The sequence below is a fragment of the Trichoderma harzianum genome (genome assembly GCF_003025095.1).
Source record: "Trichoderma harzianum CBS 226.95 unplaced genomic scaffold M431scaffold_7, whole genome shotgun sequence".
Classification (NCBI taxonomy): Eukaryota; Fungi; Ascomycota; class Sordariomycetes; order Hypocreales; family Hypocreaceae; genus Trichoderma; species Trichoderma harzianum.
Window position 1 is genome coordinate 1,521,550 of NW_020209255.1, and position 21,331 is coordinate 1,542,880.

A 21,331-nucleotide genomic window follows, 5' to 3' on the forward strand; every position below is an offset into this window, starting at 1 on the left:
AGGAAACCAATAGGTCTACAATCTAATCTCAAAGGGGGGGCGGCAACACTGCCCCATGTCCCACCGTGCGGCTGAAGCATCCGGCACCTGTCTCACAGAGTCGATTAGCCTCAACAATGCTAAAGATCTGTCTGCTCCGCCTCACTCTAGCATCGATAAACCTCAAGCGAGGACATCGTCTGGGCGCGTCCTGGAACATTCTAAAGAAGCTTCACAGTCCAACATGCCCGTGCGCTCCCGAGGCCTGCATGCTCGATTGAATCCTGCATGTATGTAACCTGCATGAGAAGGCTTAGTGCACCATCTATCGAAGAGAGTCCGCCCTACTTGGGCAATAGACCAAAACCTTCCGCGGTCGACAAGGCCCTATAAGGCAGACTCGACGTATAGACTAGGCGTCTTGCAGTTTGAACGTTGTAGGGCTTGAAGCTTGAAATGCAGCACATAGGCAGGGTAGGGTAGGATCCCACGGGGGGCCTCCCGCCTCACCCAAAGCTTCGCCCCGATTTCAACAACCTACGAGCGCCACTGATTCGGTCAACTCGATTTGGACACCGCGAGTGCCGGCAAAGCAACCATCGAGTCTTGCCCAGCACAGGCAAATGCGCAGAGAGATAAGCGCGCTGCCGCATCGATAACCGCCATTTCGCGGCTGTCTGTACGGAGTAGCATTTGCTGGTCTTTGATGTCGCTGCTATACTTGCGATGCGATAATCATCCAGTTAAGCCTTTCGATATTGATGGTCTTCAGAGGATCAATCTTTATCAATCACGTTACATCAAATGATGCATGAATTTCTTACCAGATGGGATGATTTATCGACTGCATAATGGCAGCCTGAACTTCAATCATCCTTTGCACTCCGTATTCTGTAGAGACAACTGCAGGGAGACAAAAAAACAACCCCACGTCATTTCATCCCACCAAAGCTGGGGCGCTCGCCACGTGATGCCTCAGACGACCAACTTCAGCCACCAACTCAGTCTAAAGTGACGGTCATGGAATTTATTATCGCATCTGTATCTTCTCTCTTACTCGAGTCGGCTCTGCTCAACTAAATTCATCAAATAGATCTGGCACCTTCCGCCTAGATCGCAGGAAGAAGAGGCGACAAGAATCCGCTTCCCCGTACAGGCATCTTGATCCTTTTGCCGGTCTGCTCGCCCATCATGTTCCGGGTTTGTCAACGCCTTGCCCCATCATTCTCGCCTCACTTTTCGCGTTGATAACTGCGGCTAACGTTTAGATCCTTTTCCCTGCACATAGCCCCATCCAGAGGAGAGCATGCACCTTCGGCTCCATAGGGCTCGGTCCGTGGTGCTGACAAGTGAAGAGTGAGTGTCGCCACAAGCCAGTCTCAGTCTCCAGCCTTAGATAGACGGCAACCAACTATATGTCCTTTGCATGGATTTCAAGTCTATAGTTGCTCCACCTATCTATTAGAAACAAACACTCATCTCATCTGTCTCTACAGACTCGTTGAAATCCGCGCCGCCCAGCGTACCTTTGAAGGCGCTTACATGCGCACCGCCTTGGGCCTCTTCTCCTTCTCCCTCGTCATCCTCAAGGTCTTCACCGAAGAGTTTTATCCCATCGGCGCCCTCTTCGCCGCCTTTGGTACTGCCATTCTCCTCGTCTCCATGTACCGCCGGTACCAGGGCCACCGCCAGTTCTTTGTCGCCGAGTCGGAGGACGGCGTCCTGCGCCGGAAATTTCGGACCAGCGGCGACACGGTCCTTCTATTGACGGCGCTGAGCCTCTGCGCGTATTCTACGCTGTTGGCGTTGACTTGGCGCCTCAAGGATGTTTGAAAACGTGTTGACAGGGATCTGATACATGTTTGGTTATTGAGATCTCATCGGATGACTGATTTACCTACGACAAATACAGCAATCCTTTCTTGACATTTGACTCGAGTTACCTGCTCAAGTATCTTGGCCGGTTTCTTGAATATCTTGTCGAATTATTCTCTCTTGCTTTTTGCTCTTATCACTCCAGCATTTGTTCGATCCGAAGAAGGCCTCCTATTTGCATGAGGAGTAGCCTACAGTGATTTTCACCTCGCTGCATTATATCTGGCGCTGGATGGGGTTCTTTTTTTTCTTTTGTTTCTGTTAAGGGCTCATAGTTGACCTTGGTTTCTTGCTCACGCCAATGGCTCTAATGGAGTCGATATATATAGACTTGGCTATTAATACTGAATACCCATTTGATCTTTTATGCAAGACTAGTATAACATTGCTCTAACAGTGCTTGCATACCTGTGACTTTGCAGCCTGCCTAGGGGTCTCTGGTGAATAATGCAAGACAATGATGTCCTACAAACGCAAGGGAGCAAAGCGATAGTCATAGATATACCTATATGTGCAATAGTGCAACTCGAAAACTCTCTTATCATAATGAATATTTAGATTACTGATCTCCAATGCGTAAAAATTGGGCTCAATAAGATGCGTTCGGTAACCTCACTATTAATCGGTGAGGCTTAGAGAACCATATTATATGTGGAAAATCCAAGTTTGGGCCAATGAATTGGCATAGTTGCCTAATGAATATGCTATACTTAGGCTGAAGAAACGAAATTTACTCTTATCATTGATAACCACCAGTATTCACGCAAGTGTCTTCATTGCCCGTCCATCCCGTAGATCATTATGCCTCATCTCGAAAGGCACGAAACAATATTCCGCTTCTTGCATAGATTACACGCATCTCATAAAAAGATTCATCCCGAACACAATCCTTATATAGTGATCACTGTACTTTATACTCAGACTATAGAGAAAAGTAGTGAAAAAGAAGCGGAATCAATGACATCCGATGACAGACCAGCACACACACCAAGACAAACAAACTAGAAGCTAGTTAAATGTCAGACTTTAATTATAATACACACAACTCAATAAAGCATGGATTCTCAACAACCGAGTCCCTCATCATTGCATCATCAACAGCAAATAATGACCACATATTTCGAAAACGAAAAAAAATAGTACGACAAGAAACACCAAGAAGAAACCCCAGAACCAAAATAGTTCGCCCGTTGTTGTGAAACAACAATTCATCCCATAGTTCTAATCAACATCAACCAAGCTGGCCTAATTCATTCCTACTTCGACCTACAACCCCCTTTTTACTATTCTCGCAAAAATCGTCCCTCCAAAACAGAATTATCAACTCCACACCAGCTATGAAACAAAGTAACCATCAAGTCCTTTACGTGTCTCACTTCCCCTCCCTTATCACAATTCCAACTTACTCCTACTATCCGTCTCGCGAATGACTCACAACTCATCCAACAACAAAACAACAAAGAACTCAAGAAATCTACCCAAACACTCCCCAAATACGTTCAAATCACCTTAAACAGGGGGTGGAAAGTAAAAACGAGAGAAATCTTCTAACAAGTGAAAAAAAAGAACGGCCTTAAACAAAGACCTCAACCATATTTCCCTAAACAAAAACTCAAATATGCTTCATTGAATGCCTTGCAATTTGTAACACACACACAAAAACACACACAAAAACACAAAAAACACCAAGAAAAATTCCCCCATGCCCAAAACTTGATTAAGGCAGCCAAAAAGGTCCGCCTTCAAGCCTTCCCGTCCACCAACCGCCGCCCACCCCGAAACTTTTTACCCAGCTTCGCACCCCTTGAACCAACAAAAATAAAGCCCAAATAGAAAAATGTCAAAAAAGGGAGAAATTGGAAAAATCTAAATCCGCTAATTCCGCTGTGTGAGTCGAGAAGCTCACCGTTTAATGATCCCCCCTCCAGTTCTAAAAGTTTGTTTCGGCCGTTCAAAACATCCGTTGAGACCCCCACAGTATATACACGTCGTCGAGAAAACCCGTAACCCTCCATCCCAAATCCCGTGGTATTATCGCCGTTCGTACTCGTCCAATGTTGAATGTTGAAATGATAAGAAATATGCAAAGCCCCGTTACGAAATTCGAACGTTACGTGGTGGAAATCCAAGTTCGAATGGAGGTATAATGCTGAGCTGAATCTTCGTGAGAGCCCCACCCTAGTTGTTAGCCCTCTTCTCAGCAGTAGAACGAATGGTCGGCTAGTTCTGAATACTGCCAAGGTACAGGTTGTAGGTTCGTAGCACATTGGCATAGGCGGCCGCTTTTCTTGCCAAGTGGTCGAGTTTCGGTTAATTAGTGGTATCCAAATCTCTCGTTCCAAAAGCATAAAGCCCTCAGCCAAGTTTCTCCCTTAGGCCATCCCAGCTTAGTTAAAGGCCCATCTCTTGCTCCAATCCAAAGCCCAGTGAAATCAGTATCCAGTCATTCTCCATACTCCCGCTTCTTGTAGTTCCCATTGGCCGTAGGGATTTTCGAATGCCGTGCTCTATTTCTTGGTATTCAATCCAGTGGGAAAACTCGATCAAGTGGCTGCTTTCATATCAAATTGTTGGAAGCTTTCCTGGATGATGGTGGGATGGGTATTTCCATATACATGACCCAGAGAATTCCTTCTAGTCGGAACAAAGGTTTCCTGTCCATATCTGTAGTTCCAAGACTTATATAGACTTAGCCCAAGGCCCCAATGTCATCAAAGCTAATTAAAGCCCTTTTCTTTCCAGATTGGCTACTTTGGTATGCTTCAGGCACTTTGATTTTAGTAGGAAGAAACGACTTGCCGGTAGCCCCAAGGCATTTACCACCTCTTACCGTGACATGTTTCCGCCAGTTTCAGCCAGGACGGGATGAAGGGAACCGGTTACACCATCGACCACTTTCCCTACATGTGTTGTGATCTGTCACCTCCACCGTACTCTCCCCATGTACGATAAACACCCGCTTGAGTATCTGCTATTTGGTGCTGTTGATGCTGTGGTATGAGCTGTTGCGGCTGCTGCTGTGCTTGTTGTTGCCAAGCCATTGGTGCTGCTGAGGGGACAGCACTTCCCATTATTGCAGGGTCAATGGCCTGCTCTATGCCTTCATCCGCCTCACCCACAGGCACTCCTCCGCTGTACATAGGAGGGAAATGTTGAGAATGCCTTTCATAAATTTGATTTTGCTGGGGCACAGGATAGTACTGCGGTGTGTGATGGCTTCCCAGCATCTCTCCGCTGAAGGACATGGAGCGAGGAGGCGGTGGCATACTACTATTCCATCCCATTTCGTTGGCAGACGCGTAATTTGAGCCCGCCCAAGCGGTCGAGGAAGCTGATGGATCAGCATATGGGGAAAGTTGCCCGCCCATATTTGGTGGAAACGACGGTCGCCAAATCGCGTTCGGGTCGCGAGGTTTCGCCATTGCGTCGCTATCTGTATCCGTGGACATCCATCCTGGTGAAGACGAATCTCCTATAGCATATGATGGTCCAGATGATATGGTGTTAGACGAAGCTTTTTCAGGCTAGCAGTTAGCATGGATAACGACAGAGAAAGAAAAAAAACCTCCTACGAAGCCTTTCAGCTACCCACCTTCCATGTCTTGCGGAAAGAATTCGCTTTGAGGTGTCTGAATTGTTGGAGTGCCCATGCTGGGCAACGGCGCGACAGGTATGGAAGAATAATGTTGTCGTTGCGGTCCTTGATCGACAGAGCTGCCACGAGATATGGCGGGCGATGAAGATGCCGTCACAGTATTGGAACCCCCAGGCGTCTGGGGTGGCTGCTGCTTTTGGTCGTACGGCTGCTGCTGGTCCACAGGGTGAAAGCTGCATTCTTTCTTGAGCCGTATGCAGTTTACACACCGATTTTGGTCCTCCGTGGATATAATGCAGCGTATCTTACGTCGACGGCAGTGACCTGGCATTCGTTAGAATCTCAGCAGGGCCGGGAGAACCGGGCCTTGAACTCTCAGGCGGAGTAAAAGAAAGGCGAGACTCACCGCAGGCGATTGATGTTCGATGATAACCAAGCTTATTCCTCTTCTTTTCACCCATCGGTGGCGCCAAGGATTGTGATTCCAAGTACGATGATGGGGTTGCACCACCCACAGAAGGCGTCGAAAAGGATCGTTTCAAGAAATGAGTGGGATTGCCTCGAATGTTGGACGCCATTGCAGAATCCTGTATCCCCCTTAGACTGCCGGCGGGTGATTTGGGAGGTGGCATCGCAGATTGGCCGTGGTGCATCTACTCCTGTTGTGACGGGGTATAGCATAGGACATTTGATGACTGGAGGCAGTGGCGGCGTCGATAGCTGGTGAAACGGGGGTACGAGGGTCTTAGATGAGCGCAAGATCGCAAAGGCCTGGGATTCGATTGAGCAGGGAGGGAACGACAGGGCGGTCACAGCCATGAACAGCAGATGGCAGAGCTGTGCAGAGCCGTGCTGGTGGCGTTGGATTTGCCAATACTCGTGATGCCAATGAGCCAAAACCAAAACCAGAGCACGCTGAACCTCTCTGGTGGCAAAAGTATAGCTGACCTAAGACAGCTGATTGTGAATGTGAGCTAAAGGGGATTCCATTACCAGCTCTTGGCCAGACCCGATCTGGTAATCTATGAAATCTCTTTTGACTCCTTGGTACCGGACGGGCAGATCGAGATGGGTGGCTTTGACGAGGGCCGGACGATGGGAAGGTTGATGGGAAAGAACACAGAGCGGGAAGACGCTCAGTGAGAACCAGGTAGGTTACTCTAGCAGCCAGCCTTTGTGACACCCTATGTAATGCACTCTGCCCCAGTAACCATGCTCCGGGGTCCTCCATAGGGCTATTATGCCTGTCGATGGGCTACGGAGCCTGCCAATGGCTGGAGCAGCAGCAAGGGTGATGCACACTCTCGACCACCCAGCCCTTTTGGTGTGGGGAGGGCGATATTGAGTTGTTAAAACAAGAGGAGCCGTACGTACATGACACCCCTACGTCGACACCACTTTTGGTACATCTACGACAACCACCAGGCGTACAGCTAAGTACTTATAAGTATGGGTCCACTTGATGAGAATCAAAACGGCGCATTTCCCGCTGGGCCTCACCCACAAAGGGTTGTGTGGCATGTGCCAAGCGGCGCAGCCGTCGACCGTCAGAGGTGAAAGGCGGATGCTTGGCTGACAGGTCAGCAGCGACGCGGCTTCACATGAAATGCAAAGAAACGGAGCCGGGCTGTGGGAAGCAAGAAAACTGAAGAAAAAAATATACTAGCTTGTAGTTATTTGGTTGTTTAAACAGTCGTCATCTTACTACAACCGATGTGGAGACGTGCTCCCACATGAAGTATCATTGTCGGCCACTGAGCGTCTGGGCCAGGATTTGTCACTTGTGAGCGGAATCGGCATGATGATGACAAAATGTATGGAGGCGATGTTTTTGGCAGTAGCTGTTGCATTCTAGCCAGGCAGCAATTTGCAGGTCCGAATATGCGTATCCTTTTTTTTTCCTGTGTGATTATGAGACAAAGGGGAAAGCTGCCGAGCGGCCTTGCCGGAGAGGGTGGCACACGGTGTTGTTCTGGGCGTGTATATAAAAGAAGAGTGCCGGCGGCCTCGGCTCGCTCGAAGATATAGAGGGGCCTCTTTTAACGAGGACTCCATCAGAGCAAAGTACAAACATGTATGAGCATGTACTTGTTGATATTGTCTGCTTACCACCTGCCCGTGGCAAGCTCATCGCGATGCTCCACGAAAACTGGTGCAAATCCCCATCCTGGGACACATAGGGTTTGCCGCTAAAGGCCTGTCTGTCATTTTTAACAAACCTTGGGGAAGTTTGATTTGCGGTAAGATTCATGTCGCACAACCAATAGCGTTGCCGTAAACGGGCGGAATAGAAAAAGCAAAAAGAAGGCTTCGAGAACCGGGAGGCAGGGCCGGGTGAGACTTGATCCAGCTGATGGCTCACCCTCTCGTACGCCTGTGTGGCGGCATCGTAGGGCATCGTACGAAGGAGGATAATACAAGCTACCTAGTTAGAAGTGTAGTACATGTCTTGCTAGGTCATAGCATGAGAAACCTTGGCAAGGGTGAGACTAGTGAACCAATGATTAGCTGCACTAAAACCAGGAAAAGTAGCGAGAGGGGCCGAGATGGAGAAGGAAAAGAAGAAAAAAGGAAAAGAAAAGAGAAAAAGGTACAAACCTAGTCCGACGCAAGGGAGACGAGGGCGAAAAAGGGCTGGCAGTGACCATCCCAAAAGCAGGATCCCCTGTCCAGCCATCTGCCGGACTCCAACTCTTCAGCTCAAGCCGTATACTGGAGACCCGGTCGTACAGGTAAGTGGCCATCTGCAGGGCTGGAACAGAGGATAAGAAAGAAAAAAAATGGCGATGCGGGCACCTCCGTACCTATTCCGTTTTGATGGAATGCGCCGGCATATGCAAGCAGTACGTGATACACGTACTATAACGCTACTACCTACCTTGAGTGGCAATAGTCGTGTCTTTTTCAGCTCTTCCAGGGCACGGACTTAAGCGGTATGGCGGTGCAAAGTCAGCTCGAGTTGCCCAAGTCGCACATGAGTTGTTCAACTTGTGAGCAGGACGACACGTATCTTGCAGCTGGAAATTGTCCGAAAGAGTTTCATTTAGTCCCAGGCCCTCGATCCCACTTTGCTGGTTTGTTACCCGCAGGCGAGCCCTCGGAGAGACGCATCGAACTTTGCAATCCCCACGTTTCCGCCTTAGGGAGGCGACCAAAGCAAAAGAGGCCAAAGGCAATCAATTAGCTCCATGAGATCAATCTTGTTCGCCGCCGGCCAACCGATCCCGAGAAAGCAAGACTAAGCGACCACGGTAAGCATTTGAGACCTTGACGCCTCCCAGAGAAGAAGTCAGCAGGCATACTGTACAAGTGAGCCATGCATACAACAGGTTGCACTCTGACGGAATCTTCTGGTCAGGTATAAGATGCTCCAATTGAAGCACCCCCCCTAATCAGCAAACTTTTGAGATTATTTTTTCTTCCCTTCCTTGATTTTTTCTCAGCCTTGACGGCCAACATTCTGTCGGCTAAAGCCGCTTGAACGGTCAAATCCACAGAGGCGGAGTATAGGACCGAGCACTAGTATCAATTCTCCGCATACCAGTATGCACAAGCAGTGTCGGCCATATCGTGGGTTCCTCGTAAATCGTCGGTTCTGTGCCTGATCCACGCTTGTGGAAGACCAATGACCCAGCTTATTCATACCGACAACGTTTCATCCGGGCAGCTCTCCACCCGAATCCACCACTTGCAATTCTGCTCTGCAATCTAAACTTAGCGGGTGGGTTGATACTCGCAACCAGAGCAGTTTGCGGCGGCGGCTGCCACCGGCGACCAATGTATGCGTCATAAGTGATCCCCGGCTGGTCAAAATGTCCCCAATGGCATTACGGAGCAAGCTAGCGCTGGGAGAAATTGTCTCGGCTGAGATTTGAATCGAGGCCGTTGTTAGCGCTGTGTCAATCAACGGTGAAGCAAGGGAGAGAAATACGCGACAGGAGCGAATTCGCTGCTAGTCCGAGTGACGGCGACTTCTCTTTCGCTTTACATGTGCCAACCACGCCTCCGGACTAATCCAAACAACGACGTGCGAAGTACACACGGCGCAGACCCGAAGGATTCGGGTTGTGGTTCTTGAGTGGGGACGTTCGCACGCTTCCGCCCTTCCTGGTAGCATAATTCGCGTGATAAGGCTTAGACTTGTGGTGTACCCCCAAAACGTCCGGATGGAAATGTCGCTGATGAATAACTGCTATTAGTTGGTAAATCCATCTCCGAGGTCAGATTCCTCTCCATTGGATTCCATCGTATATCGTACTGTTCCCCGTTGCCGTTCAGTTCTTGTACGAATACTTGTACTCGTACTGTAGGCGATTGATCCACATCCTGATGGATGGTTACTGGGTACTTTACCCACCCCCTCCTCTTCCATCTTGGTGCAATCGAGGATGGGTTGACAGCAGATCTCACCACGAAGGCTACATATGCCGGCTCTCTGTGCTAAATACTTGCCTTGGCAACTTCAGGTGCTGCGCACTCCGTAACGTGCATACGAGCATACCCATTCGTACACAGGCCATGGCAGTGCGGATACAGCAGCTCGAGTATGTACCTGTGGTGTGTGCTGTTACACAAGTGGACCTTGCGAGGCGGGAGTCCTAGCATGGCGCGCCGTACTCCGTAATAGCCCCTCGGCAGGTCCCATTCAAGGCCAGTCCCTGTCAAGGCGCTGCGCTTGTTCTGACGCCGCTCTGCCCGTCTAGTGGGCGTGGCAGAGGTGGCATAAATTCGATTCCTCACAGAAAACAGGCCCATACGATTTGCCACGGCCAGCTCCGTCTGCACCTAACAGCATGTTAGATAGACCTACTCCCACAAGCAACCCGAGCGTGAACAGCGGGCGGCGAGGGTGATTGATGAGAAGGCAAGCCGGACACCGCAAAGACGGCACAGCGAACCCCAGCTAGGCGGGATTTCGGGTACAACCGAAGTTGCTATGGCCACGAGATATTTGATTGTTGGGGTTGATAGGGGGGCTATTATACCGGCAAAAGAAACGGACAACGTGGGGAATAGACGAGCAGTCTCTTGATCCTGGCGGCCTGGTAATGGTCATTCGAGGTACGATGTGTTCCGTAAGGCACATACAGGCCACCACGCAAGAGAGCCGATCGCGATCGCCTTGACGTACGGCTGTCCCTGCGGTTTGCGGCGAGGAGATGGCCTTTTCCCTGCTGTAACGAAAGACCCTCACAAGGCTGATGGGCAAACAAAAATTCCCCATTAGCGCGGCGGCCGAAGTAACTTTGCCAAACGTCTTCTATCCCTAACGGCGTTAATCTCCTGAGGGTGGGCCACACAGGTTGAAGGTTTTTAGTCTTGGCGAGCACGGATCAGAAGCCGACTCCCCCGTCAAGCGACGCTGGGATGATATTTGATATTTGGCAGCGCTCGATAGGTACAGAGGACCGGGTGATTCGTGGCTGGGCCAAGATGCGACGCAAGATGCGCGCCACGCGTTTGTGCGGATCTCAGCCGCTCCAGGTTCTGGCGCCTCGTGCGAAATCGGTGAGGGCTCCTTGCATGCAAGGGACGACAGGACGAAGTCGTTGTTGCTCGAGCTCGGACAGCGGCCAATCCGCACCGGCGCCAGACATTTTGAGGGCTAGCTGCGTCGATTCGAAAACTCGGCTCAGCTGCTGGGCACTTTGCCGTCCAATGGCTGGATGCTGGAATGAAGCAAAAAGAGGACGAGTTTGATGAGTCTTTGCAACTGGAGACGTGAAGCTGAAGACCAGGAAGCTGTGGGTACTTTTGGGGGAGCGGCAAGGTACCTCGCCGAACATGCGCCAAGCCCCAGGACGACAGGTACAGCGCGCGTACCTCGAGGCGATTCTGGACGACTATCGGAGGCACAGGCCGGTAGCACAATCGTCTTCTCCAGTTCTCCCTGCTAGTACTTTAGCCCTTAGGTCGAAAATCGCTCGAGCGACGGCATGTGGCAGCGGTTCCCGAGCAAGGCTCCGCAGTGTTGGTTCGGCTCAAATGCAGAGAAAACTGCTAAAAGCCTTGAATGGGAATTTAGGCGCTACAAAACGCACTAGGCCAGCGCCTATCACCATCTCAGGCACAAAGCAGCAACTGCCTCTACGAGTCGTACGAGTGACCTACTTAGTGGTCGGCCATGATGGAGTACATGGAGTACTCACCTGTACCTTGGAGGTACCGGCTCTTTGCATCTGCCTTAGTAGCAGCATCAAGGACGGCAGGGACTCCGCAGCAGCTCATGTGCAACTGCTTCCCCGGTTATTGCGCTGTTTGCGCTGGTGCGGCTTAGATGCCTCAATCTATGAGAAACTGATTGGCTCGTATCCACGCAAATCCCTAATTACTGTATGTGTCGTGCCTGCTAGCAGCTCGCTTGCAGCTGCCATTATTAAGACATACAGGAAGAAAGTGCTACCTTGGCTAAGGTGGGAAAGGTAGGTAGGACCCAGGTACAGTATTTCCGGCGAAATTGGATTCGCCTCAGGACAGGTTTCAGTTAGGGAGGTGCATGTACATGAGTTGGTTGCTGCTACCTTAAAGCAGGCACTGCCTCTTATGGAACTTTTTTCTCAATTTCGTGACATGTGCTTATACAGCAATGGCCCTCTCTCTCTCCTGTCCCTTTCCATCTCCATCTTCTCCTCCATCCACGCCCTACCTTGCCTTGGCCTCTTAACTGCTGTTGGTTAGTATTCACGCCAGCGCCATGCATGTTAGTCGAGACAATTAGACACAATTAGCCGTTGATCAGATCAAAAGCCCCTTCCTTTGGCGTCCAAGCCTCAAAGAGGCATCAGCATCACATGCGGCGTGCCAGAATCAATTTGTAATGACGATCTCGCTCGTATCATCAATCATGCCACCATCCATTGGAGCCGCTCTCTCTCACTCTCAGACTTGTTCAGCTGGAGCATTTCAGGCCTGCTTTGCGAGAGCGTTGGAATCATCTCGGACGCCCAGCCAGAGAGGATCCCACCGGTTTCCTTGGCCTTCTAGGCCTCTCCAGGGGGGGTTCTTACTGGTAGGCGGAGGCGGAGCTACCTCCGATGGACGTCGGATGTATGCACCCATGGCCCTGTTTTGAGACTCTGCCCCTACATACACTGTGTCATCCCATGTCACCCAAAGGTGCAGATGGCCATACACCAAGCTGCAGCTAAGAAATAGGATGATTTGATATTTGACAAGTTTCAGAGTACATGGCTGATACTTGCCACCGCATCTCGAAGCTACTTGGCAAGATTCAATTGTCCATGTCTAACGGACCCCGTAGACGGCGATTTCCCGTTCGGCTCGGCCCTGGCCGTGTAAGCACCTAGACTTTGGTTAAGTCCGAATCGTGATGCTCGACCTCGTGGATGATGGATAGTGCTAACTTTATACTCTGGATAGCATCCATTCTCGCAACTCATTATCGACTAGTCGCCTGCCTTTGCATGCATACGGGGTACCAGATAGGCAGAGACCGAGTTGCACGTATCGATGACCTGCAGGGAGAGCGGCCACAACGCCTCAAAGGGTCTTACTGCGCTGCACTAAGACTGCGTGTCTTGGGGGATCAGTTGGCTGGCTGTGAGAAGCAGTTATTATTGGGAGCAGATGAAACAGCAGCTCCGAGGGTTCTCATTTGGAGAACATTGTCTCAAATTCTACCCCAACGACCGTTGCCTACCATTGCCTACCGGATGAAAGCCTCCGAAGCCCTCTCGCCTACTCGGATATCCCATTGCAAGCGATTGGCTCACGATGAATGCAATATCTTTCATACAAAGGCTACAAAGAACACATCCGAGAGGGGCGATCAGCATCCCAATGGAGGTCTGAGACACGGCTGCTGTGTTTGCCACTCATGTGAGGACCCCCCTGCCATTCAGGCAATAGTTACACATCGAGAGAAATTGATACTGGCATTAGCCGGCACTACGATATGAGATCTTGGTTCCGTGCCGCTGGGTCCATATCCATGTTTTGGGAACATGCGGTGTGATCCCCGGGATTATTGTCTTAGACACTGGTGGATTTTATACGTCAGCGCCGTGTCTCTAACAAAATGACTTTGCCTAGTCGTTTGACGTGGCGGCTATTGCATATCAACAGACACTTTTGAGCCATTGGACGAGCCGTGTCAGAGCGGATGAATGTCAGCAGAAGAATGAATGAATGAATGAATGAATGAACGACGATTCCAGGGGCCGTGCAGAACTGGCGACACGACGCAAACAAAACTGAGAAGAGATTATAACATGGCATCGGCGATCTCAGCGGCTATCAATGTAGGAGGCTCGACTCAATACTGCACGCAGATTGTGTAACCTTGTTACCCAAAAGAGCTGGCTACAAGCGCCTCCCTGCATGCTGACTTGAAATATTCACTGCTAGTGCCGAAATTGCATATCCCTTGATGGAATTATTTGCTCCTACGGGCTACCGAGTGAACGTATGAGCGTCTGAATGGATCGCTTAGGTTGAACCACGACGCAAGGGACTGTTTTTCATGTCATGCACTGCAGCCAAGCGATCTACCAAGCGTTTATTCCCAAGTTTGATTCAGGCACTGCCCTGGCGAGCTAGTAAACGCCTGATATGTGAGGGACCAACATACTGCTATGAATATTGGACTAAAATATTACGCGCCATTTGACGACGATCGAGGTGTGACAGAGACATCGGATGAGACTGTGTAAGCGCGTCCAGGAAAGTTTCCCTTGCTTAAGAGGTATGCGAGATGAGATTGATAGTAGACCAAGCTAAGAATTACAGCCGGCTTAGGGGTAAGGTGGGCTTGTGTAACGCTTAATTGACGACTTCCATATCGTATTTGTTTGCCTAGCCAACACTACGAGGAGGATCGTGATGTTGTGTTGAAGGTGTTTCTCACCTTTGTCCTTTTATCGAAGTCAAGAAGAGTCGAACAGAACAACACTTGCACAGGCACGGCCCGAAGAGTGTTCTCTCCTCTCATTAGAACAAATTGGAGGATGTTGGAAAGGTAAAAATTCTGGCCAAATAGTGTGCCTTCTGTGGCTGCTCACCTCATCATTCCTTAGCTTTTGGCCGTTGTCGTCAAGCTTGAGGATGGCCAAATGATGAGTAAACAATATGTGAATCCTCCAAGAGCGCATTGAATAGATACAAAATGAGGAAAAGCAAAACATAAAGGTTTATAACATTGGTTTGAATTTCTGTTTAAATAAATTAGGAATCTTTTCTCCCCCATTTGATGTCTTATCAAATACACCAGCCAAGTTTTTCCTACCATATGCTGCTTGAAGTGAGTGCAAGGCTCCAATTTCCGCACTGTCTATTTGGTCAACTTCTCCATACATTTCACAGTGTGCATCAAGGCTAGCCCCACTCCGGCCAGCCTATTGACCGACTTCCTTTGTGTGATTTCGTAACAATGAGGTACATACATGGCCTGTACATGGTTTTTGGTCAAAGACCCAACCATAGAAGGCTGCGATAATCCCACACCATCTCAAGGCTATCCAAGACAGATTGCGACCGCTTGACGCTTACCAGCGATATTCGAACTGAGCAGCGGCTGAAGTCGTCAATTGAGTCCCCACGGATCATCCAAACCCCCGCATCTGCGAATGGCTGGACCTTGATCAGCTCACATCACCTGCTGTGCTCCAGCAATACGGCGCCATCATGAGCGACCTCCAGCGAGCTTGGGCAAAATCCAAGCTTGGGCTTGCCCCCGAGCCCTTTGAGGAGCTGGACGAGGCTGAGGAAGACCAGGTGCCGGAGCTGCCAGAGGGGCTGGACGACGACTCGTCCTCGGCCTCTTCGGTCTCCTCCACGGGAACGATTATCCCGACGCCGAGCCAGAAGCTCTTTGCTCGCCCCCAAGGGTAACTACATCTGAGCTGGACAATGGCCAAGCACTTGAATTTATGGGCTGTCGGGCTGACGGTACGCAGCGTAGCGAGGGGCCGGACGCTGGAGCAGATTCCATGGACAACCTACTTTGAACGAGAGCTGTTTCTCAAGTCGGATACCAACCCGGAGGTTACTTACCATGTATACCTCAACTCGCCGGTGGATAAGGGGCCATTGTACGTGATGCATCATGGTGCTGGATCTTCGGGATTGTCCTTTGCTCTGGTAGGCTCTGAGATACGGAAACGACTGCCGAATGCTGGCATCCTGGCAGTCGACTGCAGAGGCCACGGCTCTACTACTGCGCCTGATGGTGCGGCTCTGGATTTGAGACTTGATACGCTGTCATCTGATCTATTTGCCATGCTGGAGGCAACAAAAACACAAATGAGCTGGCCAGAGTTGCCCCCAATAGTCCTCGTGGGTCACTCATTGGGCGGCGCTGTCGTCACCGACCTGGCCATGTCTGGGAAGCTGGGCACCTCCCTCCTAGCATATGCGGTCCTAGATGTCGTCGAGGGCTCTGCAATGGATGCACTTCAGAGCATGCAGACGTACCTGTCCACGCGACCAGGGGGGTTTGCAACTGTCGAGTCGGGCATCGACTGGCATATCAGAACCCGGACTATCAGAAACTCAGTCTCCGCTAGAGCCTCGGTGCCAGCGCTACTGGTTTGGGATGAGAGCAAAGATGTATCTCGCCCCTGGAGATGGAGAACAAATCTCGCGGCTACGCAGCCGTTTTGGGAAGATTGGTTTGTGGGTTTGAGCAAGAAGTTTCTGGGGGCTCGTGGGGGAAAGCTGTTGCTGCTTGCTGGCACGGATCGACTGGACACTGAGTTGACAATTGGGCAGATGCAAGGTATGTTTATATATGTTTAGGACTTGTATACGAATACGGGAGTGAAGCTTCCTGCGGCTAATGCCTTGATACGAAATAGGAAAATACGCTCTCCAAGTATTCCCCGATGCTGGGCATTTTATTCACGAAGATAAACCAGAGCAGACGGCCATCTCTCTGGTTGACTTCTATCGGCGAAATGACAGGAGTGCGTTGGTCCTGCCACCAAAGGTCTCTGAGCTCCTGAGGCAGGGCAAGAAAGTATAAGTCATCGACAAGATAAATGAAGAGAAGAGGATTGTACGCTTGACGGTGGAGAAATTGCTTCTAGGCGTTTGAAAAGAACTAGCAACTGCATATACTTTGGTGCTCACGCCCCCTATTTAACGCCCCCATATAGAATGTTGACGATATCAAGGGAGCAACTGAACAGTCAGTGGCATGCTGCAATTACTCGATGTGGATCTAGAATAAGGTGGCTATGAATAATGAATGTTATTGTCATTATGTGTTTCACAGAAGAATGAGTTGTTGAGCCATCATCATCATCACAAAGCAGAAGATGGCTGGATCTTAGTAGGCATGCCACTTTGATACTGCATGTGCTGAGCATCACAATAGCTTCACCCTCAAGCCCTGTCTCTGCTACGTCATCAAGTGAGGTGATCAATGGCAAAGAGGTCCAAGCGGAAGCAGAGTAACGTTGGATCCCTGCAGTCTTGCTGTTCCATTTACCCGTTTTTCGCCATGGGTATGGGCAATGGGTATCATCAGTCTCCCCACAGATCGGATACTCAGTCTTACAATGGATACTTTGCTGCACGGACGGAAATGGGTGGATGCCAGATGCATCATACATGGTATCATTTCCATGTTGATCTACCGAATGGCGATATTCCTTGTCTCCTCGTATGATGGCCAATCTATTCCTTGTCTTTGAAGCTGTCTTTGCTGGCAGCTGCCTACATGTATGTACATACACGGTCCGAGAGGTACGGAATACAGGGTACTCCGTACCGAGTATCGAAAGCAACATACGGGACGATGACTGCATCTTTCCGGCCTGGTCTGTCTTACTATCCGAGGTCTGTCAGACTAAAGCTGAGGAATTGATGCCATGTACATGCAAACTAGCCAATTACTCCTAGTCACCCTCGTATCAATTGCAAACTGTTAAAAGTGCGGGTACGAGTAAGAACGCGCTGCTGGTGTGACGGACGAATAAAAAACAACATCACAAAAAACAGCCAGCACAGCCTTTCGGGTTAGCAGAAAAGTCCATGTCCGTCACACCAGAATAGCCGATTGGCCGCATTGGCCGCAAAGACCCCTGGCTTGTCTTTGTCGGGGGCCGCATTTTTCCCACGCGGTGCAAAAGCAAACATAAGCCCCAATCAGTGGCTTCAGGGCACGTTCCGCCGTGGCTTTGGCACCATCGACTGCTAGCCAAGAGGCGGAAGCTCCCAAGCTTCAGGTGATTCGCGCGCTAGAGGCCGCTAAAGGCTGCCTTCCCCAGATACGGAACATCGCTAGCACCCAAATGGGCTGCTAATGGTGTGTTGGGTTGCAGCTTTGAGGCCATTGGATTGGGGATTCCTCGTCCTCCTCCCTTTTGCTTCTCCAACCCTTGACCTTTTCTTCTTCTTTTTTTTTTCTCTTAGCCCTTTCCCCTCATCCAAATTCACACCGGATTGCTGCTGCTTATCCCGAAAAGAACTTTACCCAACACTCTTTTCACGTGTCAATCACCTGTCAATCGTTCAAGATGAAGGCCTCCGTCCTCTCGCTCGTCTTCCTGTCCGGCCTTGCCGCCGCCCAATCCGGAGGAGGGATCCCTACCTGCGCTGTAAGTAACAACAAAAACAACAATCATAAGAACAACTCCTTGCATCCATACATGAACATGTTCCATCGCCAGGGACCATCAAGGAAGAGGCTACTCTCAGCTTGATGGAGTCTGCACTTCCACCTCGTCTTTGACAACAACCACTGTAAGAAGAAACTGTACACTGACACCATCATAGACGGGCTGCGTCACCCAGTTCACCACCGGCACCTCAATTGCTGGCTGCGGACAGCTCGACATTGCCTGCATCTGCAAGAACGCCGATTTCCTCAACGGCATCGCATGCTGCCTGGCCTCATCTTGCGACCAGGCCGCTCAGACCCAAGCCGTCAATTACGCCAAGCAGATCTGCTCCTCTGCCGGAGTCTCGACTCCCGATTCGGTTGTCTGCAACGAGAAGTCGTCCAGCAGCTCGACTGAGGCCTCCCACGAGTCTACCACTGCCAGCGAGTCCTCCTCCTCGACTGCCACGACTGGGTCCTCTGACTCGTCCACAACCGGCTCTTCCGAGTCATCCACCACCGCCGAGTCTTCTACTTCTGGCCCCGCCACCACAAACTCCGCTTCCCGAACCACTGCCACTTCCGCAGCACAGCAGACAACTTCTGCGGCTTCCACTACAAGCTCTAACGTCGCTGCTCCTCTGGCTTCTGCTGGCAGCTTCGTTGGTGCGGCCATTGCCGTGTTGGCTGCTGCCTTGTAAGCTGTCAATTGAGCCACTGAATCGAGCGGCGAGAGACTCTGGGCGCCGTCTCGGATAATATGTTTGCTTTTAGTGGAGGATTACAGATGTAACAATACACGCTGAATGTGATGGGCTGTCTGATTAGGCGAGAATGCGTTGTCTAGCGAGCTGCCAATGCCGAGATACGATACGATAATACCTGGTACTGCCTACCACTAATTGACTGATTTAATAAATATGACCTAATGAAGAGCCCTTTCATTCTCATATGCTGATATCAATGTGATGCTTGTATGTAATATTTGACTGATAAACTATATAAACGGATATTCTTAAGAATATCATTTACCCAGGTAGGTAAGCATGATGACGTTGGAGGCTTGGAGATGCACAAGTGAAGTCACATCGATAACACGCGAAAAGGTATATATACAGATCCATCTGAATTGATTAATTTGATCCAAAGGAAGACTTTACAAAATATGATTAAAAAGGAGGAAATCTCGAAAGGGTTGTACTTGTCCCGGTTCTATGTTTAGATCTTGCCATGCCAAAGTCTAAAACAGATCTTGGTCAGGGGCGCGGATGTCATAACTTTAAAAAATCGCACATCAGCGAGATTTACGCCAAGGAGCTAAGTAAAAGCATATCGAGTGGTGGGGTTGTAGATGAGATCACTCGGCTTGTGCCGTTGGGTTGGCTTTTGGGACCCTGAAAATGCATGTGAAGACTGGAGGAGACGGGAACGCCATGCAGTGGCTGCGATGCCAGATTGGGCGAGCCGCGGCTTTAGTTAGAATACAAGTCTATCAAATTTGCGACCCTGTCCTGGTATTATCGATTCAGAGATACTTGATGGGCGGCTTGGACATCTCGCGGAACATCGTGTTCGTCTTCATTATTGGTGGTGCAGAAAAGTGTATATGACTCAAATCGTGGCTCAAGATGTGGATGTTGCTGTAGAGCTTTGGGACATCCTTGAAGTGCCACTCTAGAGTATAATTTATATTGTTTACTATGTGATAAACCTGCCGTCTGTTCATAGATCTTACTCTCATTTCGTCTAATGGATTTTATCCTCGAAACCGCAATCCTATTTATGGCCTCCTCATTATAGTTCAGCTCTCTAGCTCGAATTCCCAATAACCTCATCAAGTGCACGGATAAGTCCTTTCACCTCGTCGACTGCAATAGCATGTTAGCCCGTCTTCTCCTAAACTCGCAATAGTGTAGATACTTACCTGTGTTGTAATGCACCATGCTTACTCTCACAACGCCATCTTTGCCCAAACCCAGAGCCTCTCGAACAAGTCGGTCCGAGTAAAACGTCCCCCAACGGAAAGCGTACGTAGACTTGTTTTCCACTGCTTCCACAAGATCTTTGGAATTCCACCCCTTGACGGAGAAGCTAATAGTTGCTACTCGTTCCGAGACATGCTCATTCGGGACGCCATAAATCGTAACGTTTGGTTTGTCGATGAGATAGCTTAGGAGCTCATATTGAAGGCTGGCCTCTTGAGCGATGACTTTGTCCCACTTGGAGTCTAGATACTCGACAACTTTTGGAATAGACTGAAGCAACTCGTATGAGCCAGCAGCAAGACCGAGTTTGTCTTCCAGGGTGGCAGAGGGGTTGAAGAAATGGCCCAAGGATCTGAGATGAGTCTGAGCGCTCCAACTACCGTAAAGCATAGAAATGTGAGGCCCGTAGACCTTGTACCATGAAAAGCAGTAGAAGTCAACGCCGAATGCCTTGACGTCGATGGGCCTGTGCGGAGCATATGCTACAGCATCAACGCACAGAAGGGCACCGACGCTATGGGCCGCATCCGCCACGTCTCGCACATCAGTGATTGTTCCCAAGATATTGCTTGCATGTGTACAAGTGACGAGTCTTGTCTTTGACGATAAAAGCCCAGCCAAGTCTTTAGCAAGGAGTTGAGGGTTCGGGCCAGGAGCTGGCTTCCACCACTTGAGGATGAGGTTCTGTCGCTCCGCCAGATCCACCCAAGAGGCAATGTTGGCCTCGTGATCTATACGTGAAACGACAATCTCATCACCCGGGTTAAACTTGAGGGCGTATGAGAGATTGCGGAGAAGTTGGGTGGTTGAAGCGCCAAAGACAATCTCATCAGGGTTGGCGTTGATATACTTGGCAGCGGCCTGGTATCCAGCGCTATAAGCAGCCGTTGATTTCTTGCCCACGGCGTAAGAGGCGCCAAGTTGCACATTTGTAGAGCTCAGATAGTCCCTGATTGAATCAATCACTGTATCGAGAGTCTGACTTCCTCCAGCGTTATCGAAGAAGACCTGCTCTTGCTGCAGGGCGGGGAAACGATCCCGGACATCTTTCTGATGATTGTCGAAAGCCATGGCTTCGAGTTCGACACGATGCTTATTTGAAATAGAAAGTCTAGGGGAAGAGAATATGAAAGATGAATAAATATACTAGAAACTATAAATAATTGCGTCGGAGAGTAAAATATACCAAGGAAAAGACCTTTTGTAGTTTTGTGCTGAAGAGGGGCATAAGGAATTCGGTCATGATGAAACCGAGCGCCGATTCCCCAATCTGGCAAGTCCCCGCCAAAAGTTTCCAAATCGCTGGCCAAGGCCGTTTTATTAGTCAGTTCCTTT

General features: G+C 49.9%; 10 protein-coding genes across 10 annotated transcripts; 3 read left to right on the forward strand and 7 right to left on the reverse strand.

Moving 5' to 3' along the window:
- Window positions 1-928: 928 nt before the first annotated feature.
- On the forward strand, window positions 929-2,209 carry M431DRAFT_509082 (hypothetical protein). Its single transcript, XM_024919227.1, has 3 exons — window positions 929-1,179; window positions 1,268-1,335; window positions 1,476-2,209. The coding sequence occupies exons 1-3, from the start codon at window positions 1,171-1,173 to the stop codon at window positions 1,810-1,812; spliced, it is 414 nt and encodes a 137-aa protein (XP_024773753.1). The 5' UTR covers window positions 929-1,170; the 3' UTR covers window positions 1,813-2,209.
- A 1,116-nt stretch (window positions 2,210-3,325) lies between these two features.
- Window positions 3,326-4,478, reverse strand: M431DRAFT_449640 (hypothetical protein). Its single transcript, XM_024915252.1, has one exon. The coding sequence runs from the start codon at window positions 4,200-4,202 to the stop codon at window positions 3,597-3,599; it is 606 nt and encodes a 201-aa protein (XP_024773754.1). The 5' UTR covers window positions 4,203-4,478; the 3' UTR covers window positions 3,326-3,596.
- Window positions 4,479-4,754: 276 nt separating this feature from the next.
- M431DRAFT_88322 (hypothetical protein) lies at window positions 4,755-6,102 on the reverse strand (the record flags this gene model as incomplete). Its single annotated transcript, XM_024923894.1, has 3 exons — window positions 4,755-5,368; window positions 5,447-5,773; window positions 5,856-6,102. The coding sequence occupies 3 exons, from the start codon at window positions 6,100-6,102 to the stop codon at window positions 4,755-4,757; spliced, it is 1,188 nt and encodes a 395-aa protein (XP_024773755.1).
- A 1,168-nt stretch (window positions 6,103-7,270) lies between these two features.
- On the reverse strand, window positions 7,271-8,347 carry M431DRAFT_509084 (hypothetical protein). Its single transcript, XM_024919228.1, has one exon. It carries the CDS (start codon window positions 7,845-7,847, stop codon window positions 7,359-7,361), a length of 489 nt encoding a protein of 162 aa, XP_024773756.1. The 5' UTR covers window positions 7,848-8,347; the 3' UTR covers window positions 7,271-7,358.
- On the reverse strand, window positions 7,541-8,130 carry M431DRAFT_509085 (hypothetical protein; the record flags this gene model as incomplete). Its single annotated transcript, XM_024919229.1, has 1 exon — window positions 7,541-8,130. A coding segment is annotated over exon 1 (220 nt), but the record flags the coding sequence as incomplete, so codon positions are not given.
- Window positions 8,348-12,156: 3,809 nt separating the features above from the next.
- On the reverse strand, window positions 12,157-12,998 carry M431DRAFT_509087 (hypothetical protein). Its single transcript, XM_024919230.1, has 2 exons — window positions 12,814-12,998; window positions 12,157-12,752 (listed from the first exon to the last, which is right to left on the reverse strand). The coding sequence occupies exon 2, from the start codon at window positions 12,506-12,508 to the stop codon at window positions 12,353-12,355; it is 156 nt and encodes a 51-aa protein (XP_024773758.1). The 5' UTR covers window positions 12,509-12,752; window positions 12,814-12,998; the 3' UTR covers window positions 12,157-12,352.
- A 1,807-nt stretch (window positions 12,999-14,805) lies between these two features.
- Window positions 14,806-16,725, forward strand: M431DRAFT_145085 (hypothetical protein). Its single transcript, XM_024912691.1, has 3 exons — window positions 14,806-15,294; window positions 15,364-16,184; window positions 16,264-16,725. The coding sequence occupies exons 1-3, from the start codon at window positions 15,092-15,094 to the stop codon at window positions 16,428-16,430; spliced, it is 1,191 nt and encodes a 396-aa protein (XP_024773759.1). The 5' UTR covers window positions 14,806-15,091; the 3' UTR covers window positions 16,431-16,725.
- On the reverse strand, window positions 16,401-17,465 carry M431DRAFT_449711 (hypothetical protein). The gene has a single exon (XM_024915253.1). The coding sequence runs from the start codon at window positions 17,215-17,217 to the stop codon at window positions 16,597-16,599; it is 621 nt and encodes a 206-aa protein (XP_024773760.1). The 5' UTR covers window positions 17,218-17,465; the 3' UTR covers window positions 16,401-16,596.
- A 463-nt stretch (window positions 17,466-17,928) lies between these two features.
- On the forward strand, window positions 17,929-18,712 carry M431DRAFT_482910 (hypothetical protein; the record flags this gene model as incomplete). Its single annotated transcript, XM_024916079.1, has 2 exons — window positions 17,929-18,009; window positions 18,188-18,712. The coding sequence occupies 2 exons, from the start codon at window positions 17,929-17,931 to the stop codon at window positions 18,710-18,712; spliced, it is 606 nt and encodes a 201-aa protein (XP_024773761.1).
- Window positions 18,713-19,603: 891 nt separating this feature from the next.
- M431DRAFT_145088 (hypothetical protein) lies at window positions 19,604-21,200 on the reverse strand. The gene is made up of 2 exons (XM_024912692.1): window positions 19,936-21,200; window positions 19,604-19,879 (listed from the first exon to the last, which is right to left on the reverse strand). The coding sequence occupies exons 1-2, from the start codon at window positions 21,065-21,067 to the stop codon at window positions 19,821-19,823; spliced, it is 1,191 nt and encodes a 396-aa protein (XP_024773762.1). The 5' UTR covers window positions 21,068-21,200; the 3' UTR covers window positions 19,604-19,820.
- Window positions 21,201-21,331: the final 131 nt, after the last annotated feature.